This window comes from Monodon monoceros, unplaced genomic scaffold, assembly GCF_005190385.1.
Source record: "Monodon monoceros isolate NGI ecotype Baffin Bay Population unplaced genomic scaffold, NGI_Narwhal_1 Super_Scaffold_18, whole genome shotgun sequence".
Lineage (NCBI taxonomy): Eukaryota > Metazoa > Chordata > Mammalia > Artiodactyla > Monodontidae > Monodon > Monodon monoceros.
In genome coordinates this window covers 54744299-54769946 of record NW_021703774.1, presented here as the reverse complement: position 1 = coordinate 54769946, position 25648 = coordinate 54744299, and the positions used below count along the sequence as shown (strand labels likewise).

The following is a 25648-nucleotide window of genomic DNA, read 5'->3' as shown; positions in this document are numbered from 1 at the left end:
AAAATAAACTCAAACTGGCTTAAAGACGTAAATAAAGGACACAACACCATAAAACCCCTAGAAGAGAACATAGGCAAAACATTCTGACATAAATCATACCAATGTTTTCTTAGGGCAGTCTCCCAAGGCAATAGAAATAAAAGCAAAAATAAACAAATGGGACCTAATCAAACTTATAAGCTTTTTCACAGCAAAGGAAACCATAAACAAAATGAAAAGACAACCTACGGACTGGGAGAAAACATTTGCAAATTATGTGACCAACAAGGGCTTAATTTCAAAAATACACAAAGAGCTTATACAACTTAATAACAAACAAACCCAAACAACCCAATCAAAAAACGGGCAGAAGACTTAAATAGACATTTCTTCAAAAAGACATAGAGATGGCCAACCGGCACATGAAAAGATGCTTAACATCACTAATTATTAGAGAAATGCAAATCAAAACTACAATGAGGTACAACCTCACACCGGTCAGAATGGCATCATTCTTCCAATCCAAGAGCATGGGATATCTTTACATTTCTTTGAATCATCTTCAGTTTCCTTTTTTCATGTTTTATAGTTCCCAGCATATAATTCTTTCACCTCCTTGGTCAGGATTATTCCTAGATATTTTTTAATGTGATTTTACAAGAAATTGTTTTTTTACTTTCCCTTTCTGATATTTTTATTGTGTAAAGAAATGCAACAGATTTCTGTATGTTAATCTTGTATCCTGCTACCTTGCTGAATTCGTTTATCAGTACTAGTAGTTTTTGTGAGGAGTCTTTAGGGTTTTCTGTATACAGTATCATGTCATCTGCATATAATCACCATTTTACCTCTTCCCTTCCAATTTGGATGACTTTTATTTCTTTTTCTTGCCTGATTGCTAGCTAGGACTACCAATGCTATGCTGAATAGAAGTGGTGCGAATGGACATCCTTGTCTGATTCCAGGTTTTAGTAGGAAGGCTTGACGAAATATTTTGTTATGTTATTTAAACTCCCAAAATTTCAAAGTGCGTCTGATTATTTTAGTGAAAATAATTCTATCCATTTGTTGCTAAAACGGAGTATCTAAAATACTTAGATGGTTGTTTCAGTCATAACTAAAATCATTGTTGTTATAACCATGTCTTCTTCAAGATCCATGTTTTCTTACTATTGCTTTTCTGTCTGAGCTCCTCTCCTCTCTGTTGCTTCTGCCACTATAGATCACGCCTCACTGGGGCTATCTCATTAGCCTTTTAGGTGGTCTTGCTCTGCCCCTCCCACCCACCTTTCACCATGCTACCTGAACTACCTTAGCTACCTTCTCTGAAAAAGGTCCCATCAAGCCATAAATTTCTAAAATAAAAAAACAAAAAGCCCCTAAATAGTAAAGCAGAGATTCCTTGAAATAGCACTACAACTGCTTGGGATTTGGTTTCCTTTTTGTTCAGTGTCAGCTCCCGTCTCTTATCTCCACCTATCACCTTCACCAAGCAGGGGACCACACACACTGTCTTCCACACCCTGTGCCTTTGCTCACACTTCACCCTCTGCCTGTAGGCCTGCCTCTACTCTTTCATCACACATCAATTAAAATTCTTCCCCCTTCTCTCATTTGGCTAGAATGTGTTATCCTTTATTATAGCCCTATGCTTATCATAGCACTTGCTTCATTCGTTATTGTATTGGATGATCTAATTGAAAAAAGAACTAGGCTGGGATTCGGACAATCCAGATTTGAATTCCTGAATTACTTCTTAACCTCACTGTGTCTCAGCTTCCCCATTTGTAAATGACAGATTGGGGATTGATTATCTTTGTATAAGGTACCTTTTAGCTCTATAATTCTGTGAATCCATCTCTTACTAGATATAGCTTCTTAAATCACAATGTCTTACAAAGTTTCACATTGTCTATAGCACCTAACTGCACTTTGTACCTAGAAAAACCTTGACATATATTTGTGGAATAAATGAATGAATTAGTGAATGAATAATTAGATCTTTATATACGATAAAATCACTATTATGTTTGCAATTTAAATAAAATGTATTTAAATAAAGTGTATTCTCCATTTAACTATGTTTCTAGAGAAGATCTAAGACAAGGCAGCTAGTAAGAATAAGCCAGAGATTAAAGCTTTTCAATATTCATCATTCCAAGCAGCATTCACATATCGATATGCAAATATATAAAGTCTGAAGAAGCTGAATATGTACTTAGTTGCTAGAAGGAACTCACTGAAACTAAAAAAGATATTTAAGATAGAGAAAGGCTGCCTAACAAAACTAATTATAAACTGATAATAACACAAAAATAATTGGCATCTATTTAACTTTCTATTGCCAGACACTGAGGTGAGTTTTTTGTGTGTGTGCATTCTTTTATTTTAATCCTTAAATGATACTATGCAGTAGAAATAATTATTATTTCTTTACAGATGAGAACCCCTGGACCCAGAGAAGTTACGCAAAGTGCTCAAGCTCACACAAAGTGTAAGTAGCAGAGTGAGGATTTAAATTCAGGTCTATCTAAATCTAAACCCATCTCTGAACCACAGTACTCATTTGCCTCCCCTGTGATGATACAGCCTAGAAAATAACAGATGTTTTTTAAAACATCTTCAAAAGACAACTTAGTTGATGGACCTTACTTTGTTGAAAGGAAACAGATCCACTTACACTAACTCAAGGAGAAAAAATGGTTTGTTAAAATGATTTACAAGGCCTAGAACAGGAACTGAAATTAGATCAGAAACTGAAGCATCTCTGGGCATTGACTGTTTTCAACTTTTTCTTTCCAACAAGTTTCATGGTCTCTCCCTCCCTCCCTCCCTCCCTCCCTCCCTCCCTCCTGTTCATGGCAGCACCTGCTTTTCCTTTTACATTAGCTCTATTCTTCCTGTCAACAGTTCCATGGCATCATTTAACTTCTCCACTGCTAAATGGTGCTTTTTCCTTGTATGTTCTAGATCAAATTCCTACGAAAGGGCATTGGATTTGCCCAGCTCATTTTATTGCACAAGGCTTGCTTCTGCTGGGAAGAGGGTACCCTGACTGACCAACATTAACATGTAGTCTGCTTACCAGATAGATGCCTCTTTCTTTCCCTTTGCCCTGAGATTACCCACCCTCTACCATTCCACAACTCTTTTTTCTTCACAAACAAGTTTCTACAAAAAGTAGTATAACATATTGTTTCAGGTTCCATTAACTCCTCATCTGGCGCTATTCTTCCCATTTGTTCTTCAGTCCTTGAAATCTGGATTCTTCTCTCATTACGCCATTGAAAATGACCTTGCTGTTGACACCAGCAACTACTTGCCAGTGGAGTCTAATGAGCAATTATCAATCCTCGTAGTATTTGACTTCTTGCAGCCTCTAACATCACTGACCACACCCTCATTCTCAGTCTTTTAGGCCTGCTTCTCTTCCAGTTGACCTCCTTTGTCTCTGGCTGTTCCTCTATAGGATTCCTTTGCTATGCCTGTCTTCAACTGTTGGTGCTCCCCGGGTCTCAGTCGTTTGCTCCCTCTCTAAACCCTCTCTATAGTTATTTTATCCACATCATTGACTTTACTCTAAAGGCTGTTGACTTTCAAATATTAATCCCATCTCATGTGACTCTTCCTGAGTTCCAGCTATATACTAGTAATGCCCACTGGGATATTCTATAGACATCTCAAATCATACATTTATAAAACTGAACTCATTATCTCATCCATCCCAAACTTTCTCTAGTTCCTCCTTCCATATCCCCTACCATGAAAGCATCACCATCTTCCTCACTTTGTCGAGCAAGGTCCTTCCTTCTTCTTTATCCCTCACCTTAACTTGATCACTTTACTAGTTAAGACTCTGATTTCAATTAGGAGAAGAAAACTTAAGGTAGCTGAGTGGGGTAAAGTAAAAGGGAATTTGTCATAGAGCTGCAGTGATTCTTACAGAATCCAGGGGTAAGGACATAGCTGGGCCTTATGGGTCAAGAGCAGTTCAGTGGAGTTTCTTTCCATTTCTCATTTCTGCTTCTCTCTGCGTACCCCTTTCATTCTTCTGTCTCAGCCAGATTGGGTCTCTCTGCTTCTCAGTCCACACTATAGGAGGAAGATGGGCTATCACATAGTTGTCAAATTTTTATCTTCTCCAGTCAAGAGATCATGCCAGGGCAGTTAATTCCAGACAAGTCAACACTGGCTAAGAGAATGGGCTCACATGGTGAAAATGAGGCTGCTGAAACCCACCCCTGTGGTTAAGGAAGTCTGATAAGGAAACCATTATGACTTTGGCAGAAACCCCGGTGGTACCTACCACAATCACTACAGTCTGGTGAGTCTAAGTCATAAATTTTTCTCTCAGTCTCATCACCAATGCCATTGTCCTTGTTCAGGTTCTCCTTCATCTCTTCCATGGACTAATTTACTCACATTAATTATCATATATGCAGTCCTCTGATCATTTGTTTACATACATGTTTCTCAGCTAAATTCTAAACTGCTTGAGGACAGGCATTATATCGTTTCATTTAGTTTCCCCTCTGGTATAATTTCTGAGATATACTTGGCCTCAGGAAATATTTGTTCAATAAGTGAAAGAGGCATTTTGTATCTTAGGCCATTATTCATTTGAATCCCCTACCTAACCACCCTGACTTGGATTCCATGCCTGCCAATAACCTTCTGGTTATAATTTGAATTACCATACAATGCTTCCTTCAGGAAGAGAACGTACTGACCAATAAACTTCTACCTTAGTTTAAATCTTACTCTCTTATGAGTTTGGTTATGCAGTCCCTGAGAGATGTATAAACTCTAAGACTTTGTAAAAATTCAGTTTCTAGACCTAAAAACCTGGATCCTGGACTTCAGACATGGTAATTTCACCCCTCTGAAATAACCACTCTGAAAAGCCTTGTTGAGGAAGCAACTCACCACTTAAGGTGGCATCTGTCAATGTCTGTGCCCAGAAACCACAGTTCATGTTTCCAAAAATATTCGTGTGAAGTAGTTAATAACAAATCAAGGTTCTAGAGATTTATAATGCCTTTGCAGAGGAAAAAATGTGTGGATTCTAAAATCTCACATATTACTGAACTCTTTATTGCTCAATAGAAATATGTGAGAAAAAATTCCCATAGAGATATGGCTTCAAGTTCATGAGAGATCAGTTTTCCTGAACGTGTTTGCCACAAAGGATGATACGTAACATAAAAAACATGCTTCTAAGAGCCATTTTTTGAGAAGATACACATGGCTGTTTCTAATAAATATATTTAGTAAAGGCCAAAGGCACAAGCTTACCTTAAAATTTGGTGAAAGCATTACTATAGTAAAGCAAGCTAATGTGCTCTAGAATACTGCTTCCTAGGAAAACAAGGATAATGAAATGACTTTCATGATGATGATGGTGGTGTGTGGTAGCCAGTTTTTTTAAAATTTTTTATTGAAGTATAGTTGATGTACAATATTAAATAAGTTATAGGTATATAGCACAGTGATTCACAATTTTTAAAAGTTATGCTCCATGTATAGTTATTATAAAATATTGGCTATGTTCCCTGTGCTATATACAATACATCCTTGTAGATTATTTTATAGATAATAGTTTGTACCTCTTAATCCCCTACCCCTAGATTCTTAGGAAGCTAAGGGGACACACCTGAGGAGGTATGGTGGCATCAGACCCTCTAATTGCTTAATAACAAGACACATCAGCAAGCACTTACTCAACAAGCAATCTGTGTTCGTTGATTATGTGCCAGGCTAGCAACAGAGCTGGGGACACAGCAGTCACAGCCCTTGCTCTCCAGTTAGCATGGTAATCATGGAGGTAATCGCCCATGACTGCCATCTGGGCACCAAGCATCCCTCGGGGCATGGGAGCTACACAAGCCACATAAACCAGGTTCTTTGCATACTGTGGACCAAGCAGAGATGACCAGTCACATGTCATTTTGCTTCTCTTTCTTACTGTGGTAGCCAGTTTTATGGAGCACTTGTTATATACATAAATACTTAGAATTTTCCATGCATTGTTTTACTTAGAGTTTTTAAAAACCTAGAGGAATGGACATTAGACTATTTTGAGAGGTTGTTTGCAACATATGTATCTCATATCTCGCTGGTCATTCTAACCAAGAACCAGCATCCCATCTTTTTTGTTCATTCATTTCAATATTTGTTGAGCTCTTTCAATTCCAAGCACTATTTTAGGTGCTGGTGATACAGCATTGAATAAACAAAGTGCTTTTATCTTGGGGCTTACCTTTTCTTGGGGAGGAAAGAGAATAAGATAGATGTTAAATTAACAGGTCAACTTGAGAAGTGGCAGTTTAAAAACTTAGGAATAAATCCAACTCTTTAATAAAAATGAAATCAATGGCAGCCACCATTTTAGTATCACTACGTATCAGAAACCTTTCATATATTAATTGGTATTTTAAACTTATTTTATTTTATTCCTGGATTCAACCAATATTAAGCTCCAACTATGCATCAGACATTGGATAAACAAAACAAACAAGAAACTGAGTCTCAGAGAGGGCAAGTAATTTGTGCAAGACCCAAATAAGTGATAAACAGCAAAACTGGGATTTTGAAAAAGTATATCTGACTTCAAAAGTAGAAGCAGAGTAACTAGTTATGAAGCTATTGAAATAATCTTGGTCCACAAACAAGAGCCATAGCAGAAAAGAGGTCAGATTCTCTTTGAAGGTAAAGACAATGTGATTTCCTTAAATGGGTGAAAAACAGAAGTCAGGAATGACTCTATGACTCAAAGGTTTTTGGCTCATGCAATATGATTGAAATGAGGAGGGCTTCAAGAAAAGCTGGTTTGAGGAAACATTAAAAGATTCACTTTGGGAAAGTTGAATTTAAGATGTCCATTGTACCTCCAATGTGAAATTATTGACTAGACAAGTGAATTTACAAGTCTGAAATAAAGGAGAACAACTTGGGCTAGAGATAAAAATTTGAGAGTTGACAGCATACAGGTAAATAATGTAATATTGATTGTGGCAAGGCTCATATGCCATAGATTGCCAGCATTCAAGTGGCAAAGTTGTCACTAGGTTATGAAAAGTGAAGAGCATGACCTTTTTTCAGACTCAAATAGAAGATAGAAGGCCATTTGCTTTTGTGATGAGAGACGGATTATGGTAAGTCTCATGGACAACACTAACTTTGGTTTTTTGTTCTGCTTTTTAAATTTTGTTTATTTGTTTAGAAGCTTTGATTGTCTTTAAATACTTGGAGAAATATTCAGCTGAGATTCAAAGTTGCATGCCATGAAGCAGTGGTTCTTAAACTGTAGTGTACATAAGAATCACCTATGGGTCAGAGCTCATTAAAAATTTGATTCCTAGGCCTCACTCCTAGAAACATTTATTCATTGGAATATGAGTGGGGCCTGGGGATCTTTTTTTTTTTCCCAAGCGTACTGGGTGAATCTGATATAGAGTCCATAGGCCTCAGTTTGAAAAACTCCACTATTGATCACCGAACAAATTGTTTTGTCTTAGTAGTGTAAAGATAGTTGCTTCTTGGTGCATCTGCCCAGCAAGGCTTAAACCAAATAGGATTTTGTCCTGTTCTAGAAATGCAAGACAAGGTAGTTTATTGACTATTTACCCTATTGCAAGTTAATTTACAAGGTTCTTTTCTTTTCCATAATTACTTTAACAATGTTCCTGAGAACAGGGTGCTTTTTTTTTTAAACTTTTATTGGAGTATAGTTGCTTTACAGTGTTGTGTTGGTTTCTGTGGTACAGCAAAGTGAATCAGTTATATGTATACATATATCTACTCTTTTTTAGATTTCCTTCCCATTTAGGTCACCAAAGATCACTGAGTAGGGTTCCCTGTGCTAAACAATAGGTTCACATTAGTTATCTATTTTATACATAGTAGTGTATATATGTCAATCCTCATCTCCCAATTCGTCCCACATCTCCCCGCCGCCCTTGGTAGCCATTAGTTTGGAGAACAGATTTTGATGGGGAAGAAGGACAGTGCTTGAGAACTGTAGGTGATGGGATGGGAAACAGTAAAAAAAGGAGCCTGAAGGCTGCCCATTGGATTCTGTCATGCAGAGTACACATGATAACGTTAAATTCACACCAACACTCATATCTGTGATGCACTTGTTTGTTCATTCAACAGACAATAAGAGCCAAGGTCCAGGCACTGTCAGACCCTAGACTCTGGCCACCAGATTCCTCTCAGAGACTAGCCCATTAGATAAGAGGTTCAACCTGAAAGCAGGTAGGGAAGATGAGGAGGCTCTCTACATCTTTCATTCTAAGAAACTTAAATTCACCAGTACACCTCAATCCAACTCAGACTCTGTATTGAGGCCCTGTGTGAAAAACATCTCTGCTCCACCCTCCCCCCCACCCTGCCCCACATGGTGTCCCTGGACAACACCAAAGCTGGGTGGAAACAATCACCCTGAAGGCTGAAAACAGAGATTCCCACCCTGATTATGCAATTGAAGCAATGAGAAAGTTGGTTTAATCTAATGGGCCCTAAAAAATGAATTTTCATTTTTCTATTGCCCAACGCTTTCTGAGTTCTTTGAGCAGGTCACATAAACCCTGTAGTCTACTTTCCCAAGCAATATAATGAGATTCACCAATACTGCTATGTGTCTTGGAGCGATCGTGTGGAACTCCTTAAAGCTGTTAAATGCTGATAGAAATCAGTAGATGATTAAAATAAAATGAATGGAAGAGTCTGCATTTTGCTATCTAGAGCATTCATTGTGGATATGTAGACAGAGTCTGCTTAGAGCCCAGCACTGTGTGTTTAAAAAAAAAATTGAACTAGTTCCCTCATGCTACTTTAATTTTTCTTGACTATCAAGAAATTGAAAAAAATGTTTTATATTCATTTCTAACAATTTTCTTAAGTCTAACTTTTCAGAACAGTGAACGCTCCTACACTGTTGGTGGGAATGTAAATTGGTGCAGCCACTATGGAGAACAGTATGGAGGTTCCTCAAAAAAACTAAAAATAGAACTACCATATGATCCAGCAATCCCTCTCCTGGGTATATATCCAAAGAAACAAAAACACTAATTGAAAACATACATGCACCCCAGTGTTCATAGCATTATTTACAATAGCCAGGATATGGAAGCGACTCAAGTGTCCATCAACAGATAAGTGGATAAAGATGTAATTTAGATATACAATGGAATATTACTGACATAAAAAAGGATGAAATAATGCCATTTGAAACAATGTAGATAGACCATTATGCTTAGTGAAATAAGTCAGAGAAAGCCAAATACTGTATGTTGTCACTCACATGTAAAATCTAAAAAATAAAGCAAACATATAACGAAACAGAAGCAGACTCACAGATACAGAGAACAAACTATTGGTTACCAGTGGGGAGAGGGAAGGGGGAGGAGCAAGATAGGGGTAGGGGATTAAGAGGTACAAACTACTATGTATAAAATAAATAAGCTACAAGGTACAAACTACTATGTATAAAATAAGCTACAAGGATATATTGTACAGCACAGGGAATATAACCAATATTTTATAATAACTTTAAATGGAGTATAATGTATAAAAATTCTGAATCACTATGTTGTATACCTAAAACTAATACAACATTGTAAATCAACTATACCTCAATTTCAAAACTTCTAAAAATAAATTTAAAAAGCAGTGTTTCATATGGGCCAGAATTTCTTTGATGCACCCTCATATTCTCTGGATCAAAAACTCTAGTCTGATAACCCACAGATAAATCAGCTACAGATGACTTACCAACATATACTTTATTATAGGTTTAAAATGTAAACAACTATTTGAAGAAACAAGGAAACAGTATACATTGAAAGCGAAACCTGAAATTACAACACTAGGGAAATTTAAAGGTCATCTGTCGGTAGCTGTCTTTCTGGTTGCAACTGCAGAGACCTCTGCTTACCCTGAGAAATCACTGATGTGTGGGGCTTTTGCTAGGAGTATGACAATTTCACTTTCTCCCTTGTCTGCCTTGATTGTCCCAGGAATGACGCAGAAGCCAAGAGGAGTTATTAAGAAGGAGAGTTTTACAAGCAGTGGTGTACTGGTGAATGGGTTTTCCAAAAAGAAAAGCTCTGATCTGTAGCATTTGCCAGTTCCCATGGTATAAATAGTCCCACCATGGCCAGTTTCAAGGATAACTGTATTTAACAACCAGATTGTGCAATTTGTGAAAATTTAACAATCACTTCTTATGAACTAGTACTGGTCCACTCCAGCACACTACTGCTTATAACTCAACAACAATCAATATCACCAAGTTTCCATAAATATAAGTCATATAACTTTAATCTCCTGAGAAAATATACATATGCAAGAGGAATCAGGCATCCAAGCCTTTGGCCCTAAGCTAACTCAGCAGACATCTTTTAAAAAAAAATTACTAAGAAGCACCGTGGCCTCAGGCTTAGTCTGCTCCCAGGCAGTTTTTCTTGCTCACAATACAAATATTTTTAAATTAGCTTTATACGGTGATACTATTAATTAACAATGTAGCCTTTTACAAATATCCATAAATATTTTAACTTGGGTTATCATGTAATCACATTACATACCTTCCAACAAGAACCCATAAGCAGCTAGTTAATTTTGCGGAGTCCAAAGCTTTAGCAGACTGTCATAGAATTGAGTGCTATTCATTCTTTTTGCAAGTTAACACATTTGACCAAGACCGGCTCTTCAAAGTGAGGAAGGGGATTTGGTTGAAGTCAGTCCTGAACACGCTGTGCTCCCTGCTCCAGGCAAGGAAAGGAAAAGTTTGCTGAGAAAGGAAAGAATTGGTGTAGCTTCCCTCTAACTATGCTTGGGCTAAAAGGGAATATACCGCCTGAAAAATCAAATCTCCTAACTTTATAGACTTCTAATATGATAGCAGAAATACCAACCCTAGAGCTAGAACAGTGTGATACAGTGGGAAGCCCAGGGCCCCTTGTTAACCACTAGTTCTGCGGGTTGAAACAAGTTACCTATGTTCCATCTGCCTCCAAATTCTCATTGTTAAAACTGTGCCAAAAATACCTGCTCCATTAACTTCATAGAATTGTCATGTGATATATGAAAGCACTTTGCAAACTGTGCAGAGCTAGCTAAAAATACGAAATCATTACATGACGAAATACAGTAATGGTAATATCAATTTCTGGGGTAAATCTTATGATTGGTAATGATTACTCTTTCTTTACTACTGACAATGTTTAGACACGTACACAAGTTCTCTTGAAGCCCTATGTGAAGGTTCAGAATGACCGTTTTGACCAGCTAGTTTTATAAAGCGTCCTGAGTATGATAAAATCAAGGAAAGTTCCCGAATAAAGTGCGTTCCATTCCAATGCCACCTGTGCCTCTGTCCCAACAGTTCTCAAGAGTGTTCTCTATCCTCTAATGCCATCAAATCTAAAGTGGTGTATTGCTGGCCTATCTGTGGCCACCCTCCAAGTCTGACTACTTTTCATTAGGAGGGTCTCAGAAGATGGGAATATGGGAAGAATGAAGTCAAGAAATCCACGGTCCAAGAGTATGAGAACAAGGCCAGGCTACTGCCCTGGATCTTTTTTCATACCAGATAAGGCTCCCATGGGAATAAGAGTTCATTTTTCCACCCAGGGATTCAAGGATTAGACAAAGACACTTTGAGAAGATTCTGTCCTCTAGCCACCCGTATTCATTTTATCATGAACTAGTAAAGTGCCTTTGCTGACCTAACGTCAAGGGTACCAAATGTCTTTGGTCCTCCCTCTGAGTCTTATTCAGACAGGCATAAGAAATGAAAATCCACATGCAGAGGAGTTATGTTTGTGTTGATCTGTATGCCCAGATGAACTGTAGGCATTGAGAATCTTCCTCCTCCATCCTACCCACTGGCATCTCTGCATGTGCTGAAGAGGACAGAGGAGACCAAATCGAGTCTCTAGCAGATGAACTGGGGATTTGCTAGCAAATAGATCCCCCAGTATGTGTTATTTTTTAGAACCTGATGTTCAGCGTTGAATATCAAGTCTATTACATCTCCAGCATGGAATTCATAAGCCCCTCCTACGTTCTGGATTGTAGAGCTGTTCGTTAGAGCTTGTATGGGGTCTTCATTCTTACGTAGGAGCACCTCAAAAGGAGCTCGCCCCTTGTAGGCTGTATTGGGAGCCACTTGGCCGTAAATTAAATACAAACCATTCTGAAGTATTTTCAGCCTCCAATCAGCTGTCTTATTCACACAAGAAGGCTCAGGAGAGGGCATTTGCCATTTTGAAGGTAATGGTCCTATAAGACATTTACAAGAAAGGCGGGGGAGAGAAAGCAAAAAAAAAAAAAAAAAAAGGAAAGCATAGTTATTTAATTATTTCATCTTCTTTCTGATTATAGTTCTTTCCTACTTACAGGATGTTTCTTTACCCGGTCTATACTAGTTCTCTCCAACCACAATTTTAATATTTTAAGTATCTACCTACTCCTTGTTTTAGAGAAATTGCAGCTCCTAAGTGTATCTCTTGCTTGGGGAGTTCTAAGGAAATACATTTAGAATAGGGACACGGGTTAAGTTTTAGGGTGGCACTTCATCTCTTGTTGATCGATATTTGTGAAAGGGAAGAAAGGAGGAAGGAAGAGAGGAATCACCCGCCAGGATGGTGATGACCAAAGTTGGCAGTGCAGGATGCATATCTGCCTTTCTCTGTGTAAATACTATTTACTATGTATCACTTTATCAATGAGATTTTCTCATCAATCTGTATAAAATATAGCGCTCTCCTGTCACTCTCTCCCTTTACCTTGTTTTAGTTTTCTTCATAGAAGGTGTCACCATCTAGCCTATTATACATTGTTCATTTGCTTATTGTCTATCTTATACCCACTTGAACATAATGTCTTTGAGAACAAGTACTTCTCTATTTTGTCCATTGCTATATCTTCAGCACCAAAAAGAATTCCTGGTAGTACCCAGTATGTGCTCAATAAATATATCTTGATTGAATGATACAACCGTGTTCCTGAATTAGGTGCGCTGTGTCTAAATTATGGCACTTTATGGGTATATATCATTCAAGATACACTTGGGATATCTTTATCCAAACCCTCCCAAAATAGCTACTGGTAAATTAATGAGTTTATAAATGGAAATTATTTGACTGTTTGTTTAAATATAAGTATCCCTGGTTTATTGCTGTCAAAGGGGATGGGGAAAGGGTCAAGACTTGTTTATTTTCATAGGAATATATGGAATTTACATATTTTCCTAATGTTAATTGTTTTACACAGAGGTGTGATTTCAGAATCCCAGGATGTGCTTTTACCTCCCCAAACACTTATCTGGCCTGTTCTCTAATTCTCCATAATTTTTGTTATGGAGGCAAAGCCTTTGTCACATAATTAGAAACCTTGATTAAAAAAAAAGAAAAGTACCCTGGAAGAGATAACATATTGACAAATTCTTATTTGTATATAAATGTCAGATATAAGGCTCTGAGGGTAGATTCTGAAGGAGAATGAAGGAAAGATCATTAAAGCAAGAAGCAAAGTCTCCCTGTATCTCCAATGATCCCAGAGCCCAGTAAATTTCTTCCTGCTTGACCATGTAATTGACCATAGGCAAGTCACCAGGAAGAAGTGTCACTGGTTCTCATATTTAATTCTGTGATGGGGGACACTTAAAGACCATCTTAGCATCACTTGAGGTTCTCAACTTTTACCACATCAAAAGAAAATTTCAACATATCATGAGGAGTTTCACTCCATTCACTAGAAAAACAAAAACAAATCACGAAGGCAGAGATAAGTAAAAAGAGACTCCCTAATTTCCACAAAGCAAGGAAGCATGGCTGTTTGCACTGTATAGGAAAACAGGAGTTGAAGTTAACTCTAGAAATATTCTTCTGTCAGCTGAAAATGGGTGTTTGTTTGACCTTAAACCAGTAAACAACCCAAAATATATTCATTTCAATTTTGTATGTATTCTAAAAACTGCCCTAAGGCTCAGGACGACTGTAAACTTTAGTGTGTCTTCTAAGCAAGTACCAGGTCACTATAAAGGAAAGTGACTCAGGAGCTAAGAGGAGAAGAGAAACGAGCAGAGAAGTGACCATTCCCCTAACTCTCATTTCTCATCTATATACTTAGAAACAAAAATCGCACCCTATACTCACTCTACTGGATGCTAGCAGTATGTGAAATGTGAGAATGACTTTGAGTTTGTCACAGGGAAAGGTTGTAGAAATCTGAAACTTGTGCTTATTAAAACACAGAATTAAAAGTAGATTCCTGGATCTCAGATTCCCAGGCCTATGGGAGTGCTATGCATTCCTGCCCACAGATGTGACCTTGAATGTAGTCTTCATCAGGGCATGGGCTTGTCCATCTGGTTTACCTCTGAAGCCTCAGCTCCTAGACAACTGCTTGGCACAAGATAAGCAGTTATAAATAGTAACTGAAGGATGACTAAAATAGAATGCATGCTTTCTTAACTCTGGAGCTTGCCTTTTGCATCAAATACTAAAGGAAAGTAAAAAAGGAGGTATATGAGACGTGTTACTCACCAAACTTCGCTATACAGGGCCCATTGGCAGTCTGTAGGGGAAGAAGAAGAATTGGTCAGGATGATGACAGTGCCACAACTTTCTTGATTGATTTATTTAGAGCCTCTGATTCCTGAAGCCGACTTCTTTTCCCTAGCCACGTAAAGAAATCCCTCCCTCCCCCTTGTTTTGGATCTCTCAGCTTTCCTTTACAGATGGCTGGCGCCTTCCTTTACCTTTCATTACCCGGCTACCCTTTGGGTCTTCTAGGAAAAAGTTAAGAACTCCTTTTATCCACCTAATCTCTACCCACAGTACAACTATTTGATCTTGGACTCTCCTCCTCTTGGGCTATAGAAATTTTCTATGAATAATAGTCTCTGCATCCCAGTGACTTCACAAGATGGTCCACTGGCATGTGAGAAAATAATAGAATTTCTATTTTAAATAACAAATTAAGCTATAGAAATATTTACATTTCAGATTGATAATGTCTCCACTATTTAATATTCAGACAATCATATACAGTGACTGAAACACCCTGAGGAGATCTCAGTTTCAAACTATTGCAACATACCACAGTTTACATGCTACAGGAATCCACGAGTGTGGTTGATTTTATAAATACAGATATTTAAATACTAAAGGCTTTAAGATACTTAGTAGTAAGGTAAGGTATACCCACACATTTTGTACCATGTAAAGTTCATTTGTTTCCTTGTGGCAAAGTGCTTAAGAGACTTTTCGGGCTTAAACATGGTTATCAGTTTTTCTTTTATAGGATTTCTCTGGCTGCTATGCTAGGAATAAATTAAAGGGTGACAAGAGCAAAAGCAGTGAGACAAGCTAAGAGATCAGTGTAACCATCTATGCAAGAAAGCATGGTGCCTCTGACCAAGGTGCTAGCCGTGGAGATGGTGATGAGTGATTGGAAATTGAGCCAACAGGAGTTCCTGACATAGATATGGATAAGAAAATGAGAAGAGACAAAGATGACACCAAGATTTGGGGCATGAGTAATTAGAAAGATAAAACTGTTAATCACTGAAATGAGCAAGATTTAAGAGGAGTAAACTGGGGGGAAAAGAGTCACGAGTTCATTTTTAAACATGTCAAGTTTGTGATGCTTATTAGATATCCAGGTAGGAGTGTCAAGAAGGTAGTTAGATCTGTAAGGATGGAATTTAAGGAGTTCTGATAATAAGAGTCTTCAGCTTCTATGTGGTGCTTAAAGATATGAGACTGTATAAGAGCATCAAGTCAGTGGGTAAAAACAGACAGGAGTACTGGGGCACTGCAATGTTTAGAGGTCAGGAAATAAGAAAGAACCCGCAAAGGAGCCTACGAAGGAAAGGCCACCTTGGTAAGGATTTTAATTATAGACCGTGGAATTTAAGTTGTCTAAGGAAGGAAGAAAAATCATGAATGGAGTGATGGGACAATATTTTTTTTTAATTTTATATTTTTTTATATAGCAGGTTCTTATTAGTTACCTATTTTATACATATTAGTGCATATATGTCAATCCTAATCTCCCAATTCATCCCACCACCCTGCCCCCAACTTGGGACAATATTATTTTAATTTTAAAAAAAGAACTTTGCACTATTGAACAATGAATTTAAAATTTAGTGTCATAACACGGTAAGCACACTCAAAAATGCATTCTTCCATTTTGATCTATATTTCTTCATGAGGTAATTTTTCAGTTACAACAGTCAAAACGGCGACCATAAGGTAAATTAACCTAGACCATAACTTTCAAATTATTATATTAAAAAGTGTTAAACTAAGATTAAGAAAATAAACACATTTATCAAATTACTTTACTAAAATATTTCAATTATTTTAGAAATCTTTATATTATATATTTGCATATTATATAAATATAACATTTTGGTAAAAGCAAAATGGTTTTTGCACTGTGGATAAACAACATTAAGCATATTATTTGGTTCATCCTTATAAATTTCCATTGTGTATCTTTTAATATACAGAGTATTAGAACTTGTATAAATAAAACTTACAATAAATTAGCATATATATTGGGATTGTACTCAAGAACATTTTGTTGATAGAGAGGTGCAATAGAAAAGGTTGGGAAGTCACTGTTCTAGGAGATAAATCACTGGATTCCTACAATTTCTTTTGCTCTTGCGATTATTTCATCCTTACTTTGGCATTTCTTAGAAGAGATGTTAAAATTCAATTTAGTTTAACCCATAATAGGCATGTGATAGGGACTCAACTTCAATTCTCTCACTTATAAAATGGGGGAAGGAGCAGCACCTAGCCTATTGAGGTTGTTTATGGGTTTAAATGAGGTAATTCTTTTTTTTTTTTGCGGTACGCGGCCCTCTCACTGTTGCGGCCTCTCCCGTTGCGGAGCACAGGCTCCGGACGCGCAGGCTCAGCGGCCATGGCTCACGGGCCCAGCCACTCAGCGGCATGTGGGATCTTCCCAGACCAGGGCACGAACCCGTGTCCCCTGCATCGGGCAGGCTGACTCTCAACCACTGCGCCACCAGGGAAGCCCTGAATGAGGTAATTCTTATAAAGGATTTTGCCCAGATATTCTGTCTTGTCCTGCTTATTAAGTATTAGTGTTTTGATAATGATGCTGATTATAATGAAGAATTAAAACTTTAAGCACCTCCATTCCCAACATTATACTAGCATTGTAAGCAAGAGAAACTAATGTCATCTATGGTCCTTGCCTCTTAAAAAGTTTATCATCTTTCTCGAAAGACATGATTAAACACATGAAGGGATTGGATAACAATCTAAATATAAAAGAGTTCCAAAATCTGTGCCACAGGTAACATCTATGTTGTCTACTCTCATGTATAAAGAGTGTGAGGAGAAGCCTAATGCCACAGACAAATTAATTGCCAGAGACAGAAACCCTGGATACTGCAGAACTCCTGCAGGCTGCTTTCATGTCTATTTAGAACGACAGGAACCACCACTGTGCTATTGTCATTACCGCCACAAATGAAAATCTGTCTAATCACAAAAATCCTCTGTTTGGTAGTGAGGCATCGTCTTGGGTTGAGGAAGTGGAATAGATAAGCAAGGAATACCCATCTTGTTAAAAGTCTTTTTTAACTTTATCTTCAGTGTAAAGTCATTAATAATAATGGTGTAAATATGAATCGCTACCGTCCACTGAGAGCCTACCATGGGTCAGGCACTGTACTATCTCATTCATTCTTACCACAACTCCGTGAAATAACCAACACACACATTTTCAGATGAGGAAACAAGGAGAAGGATTATGTAACTAGCCCAAGGTCATGCAGCCGATGAGAGGCCAGGCTAAGATCCAAACAGAGCCTGACTCAAAAGTCTCACTCCTGCCACTCTGTGGAGCGGTTTGTATTTCTAATTTTGGTGACGTTTGGAAGGAGTGGGTATCCACTTATAAAGAAGCATACGGGACTTTCTGTTTAGTTTAGTTAATTTATTTTTGCTTAGAAGGAGCAGTTGCTCTTGTAACCCCATTGTGACTTAAGCCCAGGTTTACATACTTGGGGTAATAAATAATAATTATTTCTCCAAACCAACTCTAATCAGATCATCATTTGGAAATAGAATCTACTCTGCTTTTAAGTACAAGCACAACTTTCCCTTTGGAAAGTAGCCTTCATTTCATTGAAGCAGGGGACTCTCCTGACATTTGGTTTCTTAGAGACAATTTCTGTGAGGTTATTTTTATCTAGGGATGGACCAACTCCTTGGGCTCATAACCGATTCTTTCAGTGAAACGTCTTCTGAATGAAGAGGGGGAAAAAAGAATTCTCCCAAGGAAATTTCTGTTGATTGATTTCGAAGGAGCCAACCTTCCTGTCTAACACTTTTTGAATTAGTGCCTAGAGAGGCTGGAAAGTGGGATTTTGTATATAAAAACCAGAGTGGAGACTAAAATCATGTAAATTCCAAGGTCGTGGAGCATTATGAGGAGGTGGAAGTGGCCACCTCATAATGACTCACCAGCCATTCAGTCCTCTTTTCCAAAAACACTAATCTGTGGTCAATAGGGAAAAAGAAGTGCAGGCAAGTGGAAAGTGGAATACAGGAGCTAATATCATTCCACTGTCAGTCAGGCATTGGCTTTTCCCATGGGAACTAAGCCTCCCTGGCATCCTGTCAGGATAATATCCTGAAAACCTTTCAAACTTCCCCAAATTTGGTACAAACTCTGGGCTATTCCTTTAGAGGCAGAACCTTTCATGGAGAAGCTGCATATTGTCTAGGAGAGAGAATCTGGAATCAGAGTTCAAACACAGGGGACTGATCAAATTCAGTTCTGGCAAGAAGTATCCTAGTATGAGCCCTCCTCCTTCCCTTTGCAAGAGCAGTTGTGTGCCTTTGAGAAAGGCACTTTCCTTCTCTCCCAGGCACTGGTTCCCCAGTCACACACAGGAAATGATGACACCTAGAACATACCCTGTGTTCTTCACAGTCATCTGGCTAATAGGATGCGATGTTTGGAGAAGGAAAAGGCACTTCCAGATTTAAGCTGTTGCTAGTCTCACCCTTCCCCTTCTTCAGAAATCTGAACACTCAGAATTCCTGACAAGTTTTTTTCCTGCTCAAAGCTTCACTGTTCCAGAAAGTTCAGAGTGCTGCTTGATACATTCCTGAGACAGTGGGGATGTGATTACAAATTCCTCTGTTGTACTCACTTGTGTACAAATTAATGGGCTACAGTGTAAAAACTTGCCCAAAGCTATACTTGCCCTAAGTTAACATCAGCAACTATAATGTACTGCTTCCTCCTGTATCTTTTCTCAAGTGCTTTCAAATATCTGAAGTAGTAAAACCATATCTTTGAAATTTTAACTGACCAATCCCCCTTAGAAAAATGTTTCTACAGTCACTGATTTCATATCACAGCCCTTTCTGAGATGGGCATGTACTACCTTATTCTTTGCAAGGCTCAGAATCTTTAGATGTACCCAGGAATTGGCTAAATCCTAAATTAAATAAAGCATTTCTTATTGGTCAATGCTATGTAGTCAACAGTCACATTTCTACTAAGAACCTCATGTACCTACCTCCCTTCCCTTCACTAGACCCACAACTTGGACTGGAGCTCAGTGGGAAATTCCTGATAAGCATCAGGGCCTTCCCAAATAAAGTATTTCCTCTTTCCTCCATGAAGCCTTCCCTGATCAACCTAGCCCAAAGTCATTGACCCCCTCTTGACCTCCTAAAGCATTTATGTTCTATACTGTTCTTAGCTAAATTATTAATCACTGTATTTTATAGCTAGAAGGGACATTATAATGAACAAATCCATTTGCCTACCACCATTTTTCAGATGAAGAAACTGAGAACCAGAAAGATTAGATACCTTTCAGATGCATACAGCTAGTTATTGAGAGACATAGAATCCATATCTTCTTACTCCTAGTTCAGTGCCATTTCCCTCCTCAAAGATATGCTAACCATCTGTAACTTACCTTATTGTCTTTTATTATCTTTTTGTGTCTTTTTCCTCAGTAAGAGTGTAGCTTGCACCCCATTCCTTGAGGGCAGGCATTGTGTTTTACATCTTCTTATTCCACCAAGAGCAGAGTTCCAGAAAGGGAGAAAACACTCCACAGGCATCTGTCAACTGACTGATTTAACTGATTCCATCTAACTTAGTTCTGCAGCTAACATTTAGTATTTTCTACTACCTTTCATCTTAAACACTTAGATAAGCCTCAAAAGCCATATTGCCGTGACAAAATTGGAATTATATTTACATTATCTGTACCCACATGACTCTTTCTTCCAACTAGCTCTAACAATACTGAGTGACAATGATAATAACTAGACTTATAAAAGAAAAAAGGAGTATAATAAATAGCAACCTTAGGTACTGTTGTCTCCTTACCTTGAGTGGAAGAAAAGTAAAGATTAGTGTACTGAAGGAGCAAAGTAATAGCAAAATAACTATTGTTGAGTAGAGTAGCCATTTCTTCCAGGATGGTCTCTGTGCTCCTTGAGGACTTGAATGGCCTAAAGGCATATTCTCCACGTGGCTCAAACTCATTCTTTGCAGGAATGAGAGCTGTGGAAAACATTCACAAGTGATGAGCACAGTCAGTTTTGTAGTATTATGGTAATTAGTAGTGGGTGTAAGAGGCGGGGTTTTCCTTCTGATTCTGTGTGTTGGAAAATGATACTCATAGGCTAAGTGCTGATTCTCATTTGGCACCAGGCCAAATGCACTGAAAGGAACAGAGGGCTAAAAGCCAACTCAAACACAGAGGACAAAATACAAAACAAAACAAGAGAAGTTAAGAGGGGGGAAAAAAAATTATTTCCTGAAGCAAGAGAAACTATGGAACTGTGCAGTATTACAAATTATTCCAGATAAGAAAATCACTGTTTGTAAGAAAAAATAAAGTTCAAGATTAAGCCCTATCATACTCCAAATATCATATATGTGTGAGGCAGTAGATCAGGGAGCTAGGGAGACTGGAATGCACGGTTTGGAAAAAATAGTTTCATCAATTTCTAGTGTATAAAATGTGTTCATTCTGAGTGTGTTTCATGTTTGGTAATTGCAATCATTGTTGCTTTTGTTGTGGTCATCCATTTACAGTGCTTGGTGTCAGTTTATTTATCTCTTGTAAAAATAAAATACAGTGTGTGTGAAAAAAAAAAGTGTGTTTGTTCTGAGATGGTCTCTAGAAAACACCAAGTGTATTACTACAATTTAATTTTTAAAATATGTCAATACGAGAAGCTTAATTCTTTTATGTCTCACCATTTAAAAACTCTGAAAATTCAATGCTGGCATCAAATAGAAATAAAGTTATCATACAAAAGGACATATTCTTGCACCCTGTCCTCCAGTCTGAGCTTACATTCTATTCCAAAAACCTTGCGTTTTCTTCCTGGCACCAAAAATACCAATTTACTACAAAATTGAGGAAGTTCCCTGGTTCTCTGTACCTCCGTCTTTCCATCTGTTAAATGGAATGCCTACCTTTTTTTTTTACACAGTGCCAGAATCATGTTCCAGAAAGAACATGGACTTTTAAATCAGACAGATCTGAGAGGGGGGGCCTGGTGTTGCCCAGCCCTTATCTGCTCAGTGGCCTGCAGCATGTTACTTGACTCCTTTGTTTCCTTCCTTGTAAACGGAGAAAATTTCCACTTCATAAGGCTTTTTCGAGAATGAAATAGATGTGAAGGTTTGGCTCATAAGAAGTGTTCCATAAGTGTTTCTCTCCTCCACCCTTCTGAGAGATGTTAAGACTGAATCAATTATGAAATTCTAGAAAAGAATGATTTTTTTAATATTTGCCACAGGGTATAACTCAACTGAAGTTCATTTAAATAAAAGGAGGTAAAATGAAAGTATTTTGAAGAAAAAATTTCTAATCTAAGAGAGAATCAAAGATGTTTTAAATTAGGGAAAAAGCCTAGAGATTGAACATCCTCATTTCTGAAAGAGGACGCTAAGGATAATAGAAGTTGAGAGGTGTATCACACCACTAATGGCTGGGTAACAGTGGAGTGGGGACCTGAGCCCAGGGATACTGTCTTTTAACCCAATCATCTTTTTTTTTTTTTTTTTTTTTAGTACCACACTAATTGTAGCAATATTTCTCACTGAGTTGTCAGATTTAACTTGGCTCTATTTTATCTTGATCAATAAAGTATCTCTGAAGAAAAGAGTCACTGAGTCACACGGGAATAATTTTTTAATACAACCATGTTTTGTGGCTCTCTCCTAGATGCTGTGATGCAGAGGTTAACAGAAAAATGACTCCAGAAGACTGATGCATTCTACCTACAACTCTTCCCTTGTATCATGTCTGAAATGCATACGCACCAGCACAGAATTTAAAACTGACCACTGAAAAGTCAGACTATTTCCTCTGTGTTTCTCATTTGTTCCTTCTCCTAATTCCTCTCCAAATTTTAGATGCAAGTGCCTCTGCTTGCTCAATTCAGTAAATATTTATTTAAATAAGGAACTGTTCCAAATAAAATCCAGTTCCTTCTTCTGCCCTTAACTAAGATTAGGCTCTGGAATATCCTGTTTAATTATTTTAACCTTCTGAACATATCTTTAAAAAGATGACATGCTTATCTCCAGAAGAATACATTCCAAGCACAAGGAACTATATTCAATATCTTGTAATAACCCATAATGGAAGAGAATGTTAAAAGAACATAAATATTTGTATATATATGTATAACTGAACCACTGTACTGTGAGAGCATTAGGTAGACATTGGATTCCTCCAAAATCAGGTCTGCAGTCCCTGCCACGTTCCCCTTATACACTATTTACCATGACTTTATGCTTGTGATAGTGTATGGCATGGCATATTCAGTGAAAAATATTCAGTGTGTCAGAACTCAGGAGCACTACACAGCTGATTTTGCCTACTCTAGATATCACAGTATTCGTTGTTGGAACAAATAAGGCCCAGGTGGCCTGAAGATACATACATAAATGGATGATAGGTAAGAGGAAACAGACAGACATAATACATAAATATGGTTTTAAACTTGGAATTTTATGAAGGCAACAACAGTCTGTGTTAAGATTACTAAACGCCTACTCTGTAAAGAGAATTGTGTAAGCTCTATACATAAATAGATATATACGTACACATATAAATATATATTTACATACATATACATATTTACATATTATATGTACAATAAATTCTAAAAGTTATATGGAGACATATAACTCTCCAGATCATTTTCTCTAAGGAACTAATAACAACTCTAACCAGGGTGGTCTAGGAAACAGTTTGAATTAAAATTATGTTTTTCTTCCACGACTCGGGGATCCTCTTCTATACCCTAAATTCTCTTGTTCCATGCTGTTTTTGCATGTCCATTTTTTGGGAGCCCTTCCCAAATTCTTCATTGTTTGTCTATGTTTTACTGAATCTAGTACAGTCTTTAAGCAACAAGTCTATTGACAAATTTCCATGGAAGCCTTCCTGTTCCAGGCACCTGCCTTACCACTAATCTTTGAGGAAGGCTGTGTGGGGTTGTATGTCCCTGTCTAGCCGGAGTTCTCTCTGCGAGTGGCTTCTTGTTGTCTTGGGGAGGTGTGGGGGGCTGTCCTCTCTGGCCTAACCAGTATTGTGTCAGTATCCCGGCCATGGAAGGAGCATCTTAAACACACTTTGCTGGGAAGGATTACTTCCTGCTTGGAATCTGGACTGAAAATAGATTTTCCGTTATGCAACATGGCATAACACTTCCTAATTAAAACCATCAAACATCCCCCTAGAAGCCGTAATGACAGGGATTTGCTATTAAAGCATATCTTGCCCAGTATCAAATGGATCGCCAGAGAACTATATTTCACCTATCAACCAAATTAAATAAGAGGCTCTTAATATTCCTGAGACTAAGCATCTCCCAAATCTCCTGGATTTCCTTGGGTAGCCCTGGCAGATGCGGATGGGAGAGGTATTTTTCCCTTTATGATTCAACTTGTTTTCCTCATTTGACAAACTACCACACACGAGCTCCACCAGTGGAGAGCAATCAGCACGTTCACTGTATTCGACACCCAACTGTGACATGTGCTCATACAGAAATCTGGGAGACACTCTCTTCTGGTTTTCCATTTTTAGTACTGGTCTTAACCCCATCCAATTTAGATACTCTGGCTCATGGCTAGATTGGTTGGTTTTGGCACTGAGAACCTACATGAGTAAAGAAAGGTTTTGGTTTTTCTATATGAAATGATTCCAAAATATAGCGAAAGAACGTTACCCCCTTGCTCATTTAGGAAATATTACTGACTGCCTTCTATGTACCAAGTATGTAAAGAACTTAAGTACTAATAGAAAAGGGCCAGTCCATATCTTCAAATTTCTTATCACTTTTGGTTTGGTTTGGTTTTTAAAGGGAACTAGGGAAAGAGACAAATATACAAAGCAATATGAGGAGAAGTGTGTAATAGGACAAGAACCAAATACCTGACCTCACTTGGGTTAAGGGGAAGTTTTATAAAGGAGGCAATGACTAGGCTGATATATACGTCTAAAGAGACGTTACCAGGTGAAAAAAACCTCATAATATCCCACTCCCCTAAGCTAATCAATTTGTATAAATTTATTAATATGATATATATTGATAATATATATTTATATATTATGCTATCAGCAAATTATGTATGCTATATATAGTACAATGTATAAATAAATATATATATATATAGTGTGTGTGTAGTCTTACAGTGTTTTCAGGCACTTTACTTGGCAATGGAGAAATCAGGAGTATGACAGGACCTCTGATCTTAAGGAATCCATTGTCTGGTAATTGCTGGTTCTCTTACATTTGAGTCTTCTAAACTTGCATTGAAAACATGTTTCAATTTCAAGACAAGTTTCACTTATTTCTCTTTTCTTTTTTTCTTTCTGTATGTTTTTATGTAACTTTCCCAATTTCCTAAGTGCGAATTGCCAAGGCATCTGGAGTTGTTCAGGCCAAGATACTTGTCTATCTGGTTTGAGGACTCCAGCCCTGAATGGATGTCTCACTATAAAGAGGAAATCTCAGGCTGGTATGCCAATGGAAAAAATGCTGGATCACAGACAACACTGCGGAATGCTGCTTGATGAAATGGTGCCAGCTGAAGGTAGCAAGCAACATCCATTAGCTAAGTAAAGAATAAACAACCCTGAAGAGGAAGCTATGAATATTATGGAAAGATAAGGCCTAACGTGTTTCAGGTCTTTCATCACCCAGCAAGCCTAAGGGAAATCTCTTTGGCTGAAAGTAAGGATATTCTCCACCCAACACATACACGGCCTCTTACATCCTCTCCTGGTCCCTCATCTCATGAATTCCTAGATTTTGTCATGTACCAGCTGCTCTGATGGCAACACCACTGAGTGTTGATTTCAAATGTAAACCATAAAAAAAAGAAGATAGAAAATTATAAAGAGTAAAAACAAGAAAAATATATATTAAAAGCCTATTCTCTTCCAGGCACTGTGTTTAAAGTTTAAACTTTCACATGCATTATTAGGTTTATTTAATCTTCACAACATTAGAAAGTAGCCCTTATTAGTCCCATTTTACAGATGAGAAAATTGAGGTTAAGAGATGTTTAAGAACCAAAGTCACAAAACTACTAAAAT

At 37.8% G+C, this 25648-nt stretch overlaps 1 protein-coding gene and 1 long non-coding RNA gene across 2 annotated transcripts in view; one reads left to right on the top strand and one right to left on the bottom strand.

The window, feature by feature from the left end:
• The window catches only part of LOC114900035, a 290176-nt gene extending 287672 nt beyond the window's left edge, over positions 1-2504 (top strand). Inside the window, exon 4 of the long non-coding RNA XR_003794677.1 lies at positions 2419-2504. This is a non-coding gene — a long non-coding RNA (uncharacterized LOC114900035). The remainder of the gene's footprint in view (positions 1-2418) is intronic.
• Positions 2505-10903: 8399 nt separating this feature from the next.
• On the bottom strand, positions 10904-20605 carry TNFSF18 (TNF superfamily member 18). The gene is made up of 3 exons (XM_029229498.1): positions 20404-20605; positions 14538-14568; positions 10904-12270 (listed from the first exon to the last, which is right to left on the bottom strand). The coding sequence occupies exons 1-3, from the start codon at positions 20560-20562 to the stop codon at positions 11924-11926; spliced, it is 537 nt and encodes a 178-aa protein (XP_029085331.1). The 5' UTR covers positions 20563-20605; the 3' UTR covers positions 10904-11923.
• Positions 20606-25648: the final 5043 nt, after the last annotated feature.

Coding starts and splice junctions, on each gene's coding strand:
- TNFSF18 (XM_029229498.1), bottom strand. CDS start 20,562: ATGAGTTTGAGCCACGTGGAGAATATGCCTTTAGGCCATTCAAGTCCT. Junction 14,569..20,403: donor TTACTTTTCTTCCACTCAAG/GTAAGGAGACAA, acceptor CTTCCCCTACAG/ACTGCCAATGGGCCCTGTAT. Junction 12,271..14,537: donor GCCCTGTATAGCGAAGTTTG/GTGAGTAACACG, acceptor AATGTCTTATAG/GACCATTACCTTCAAAATGG.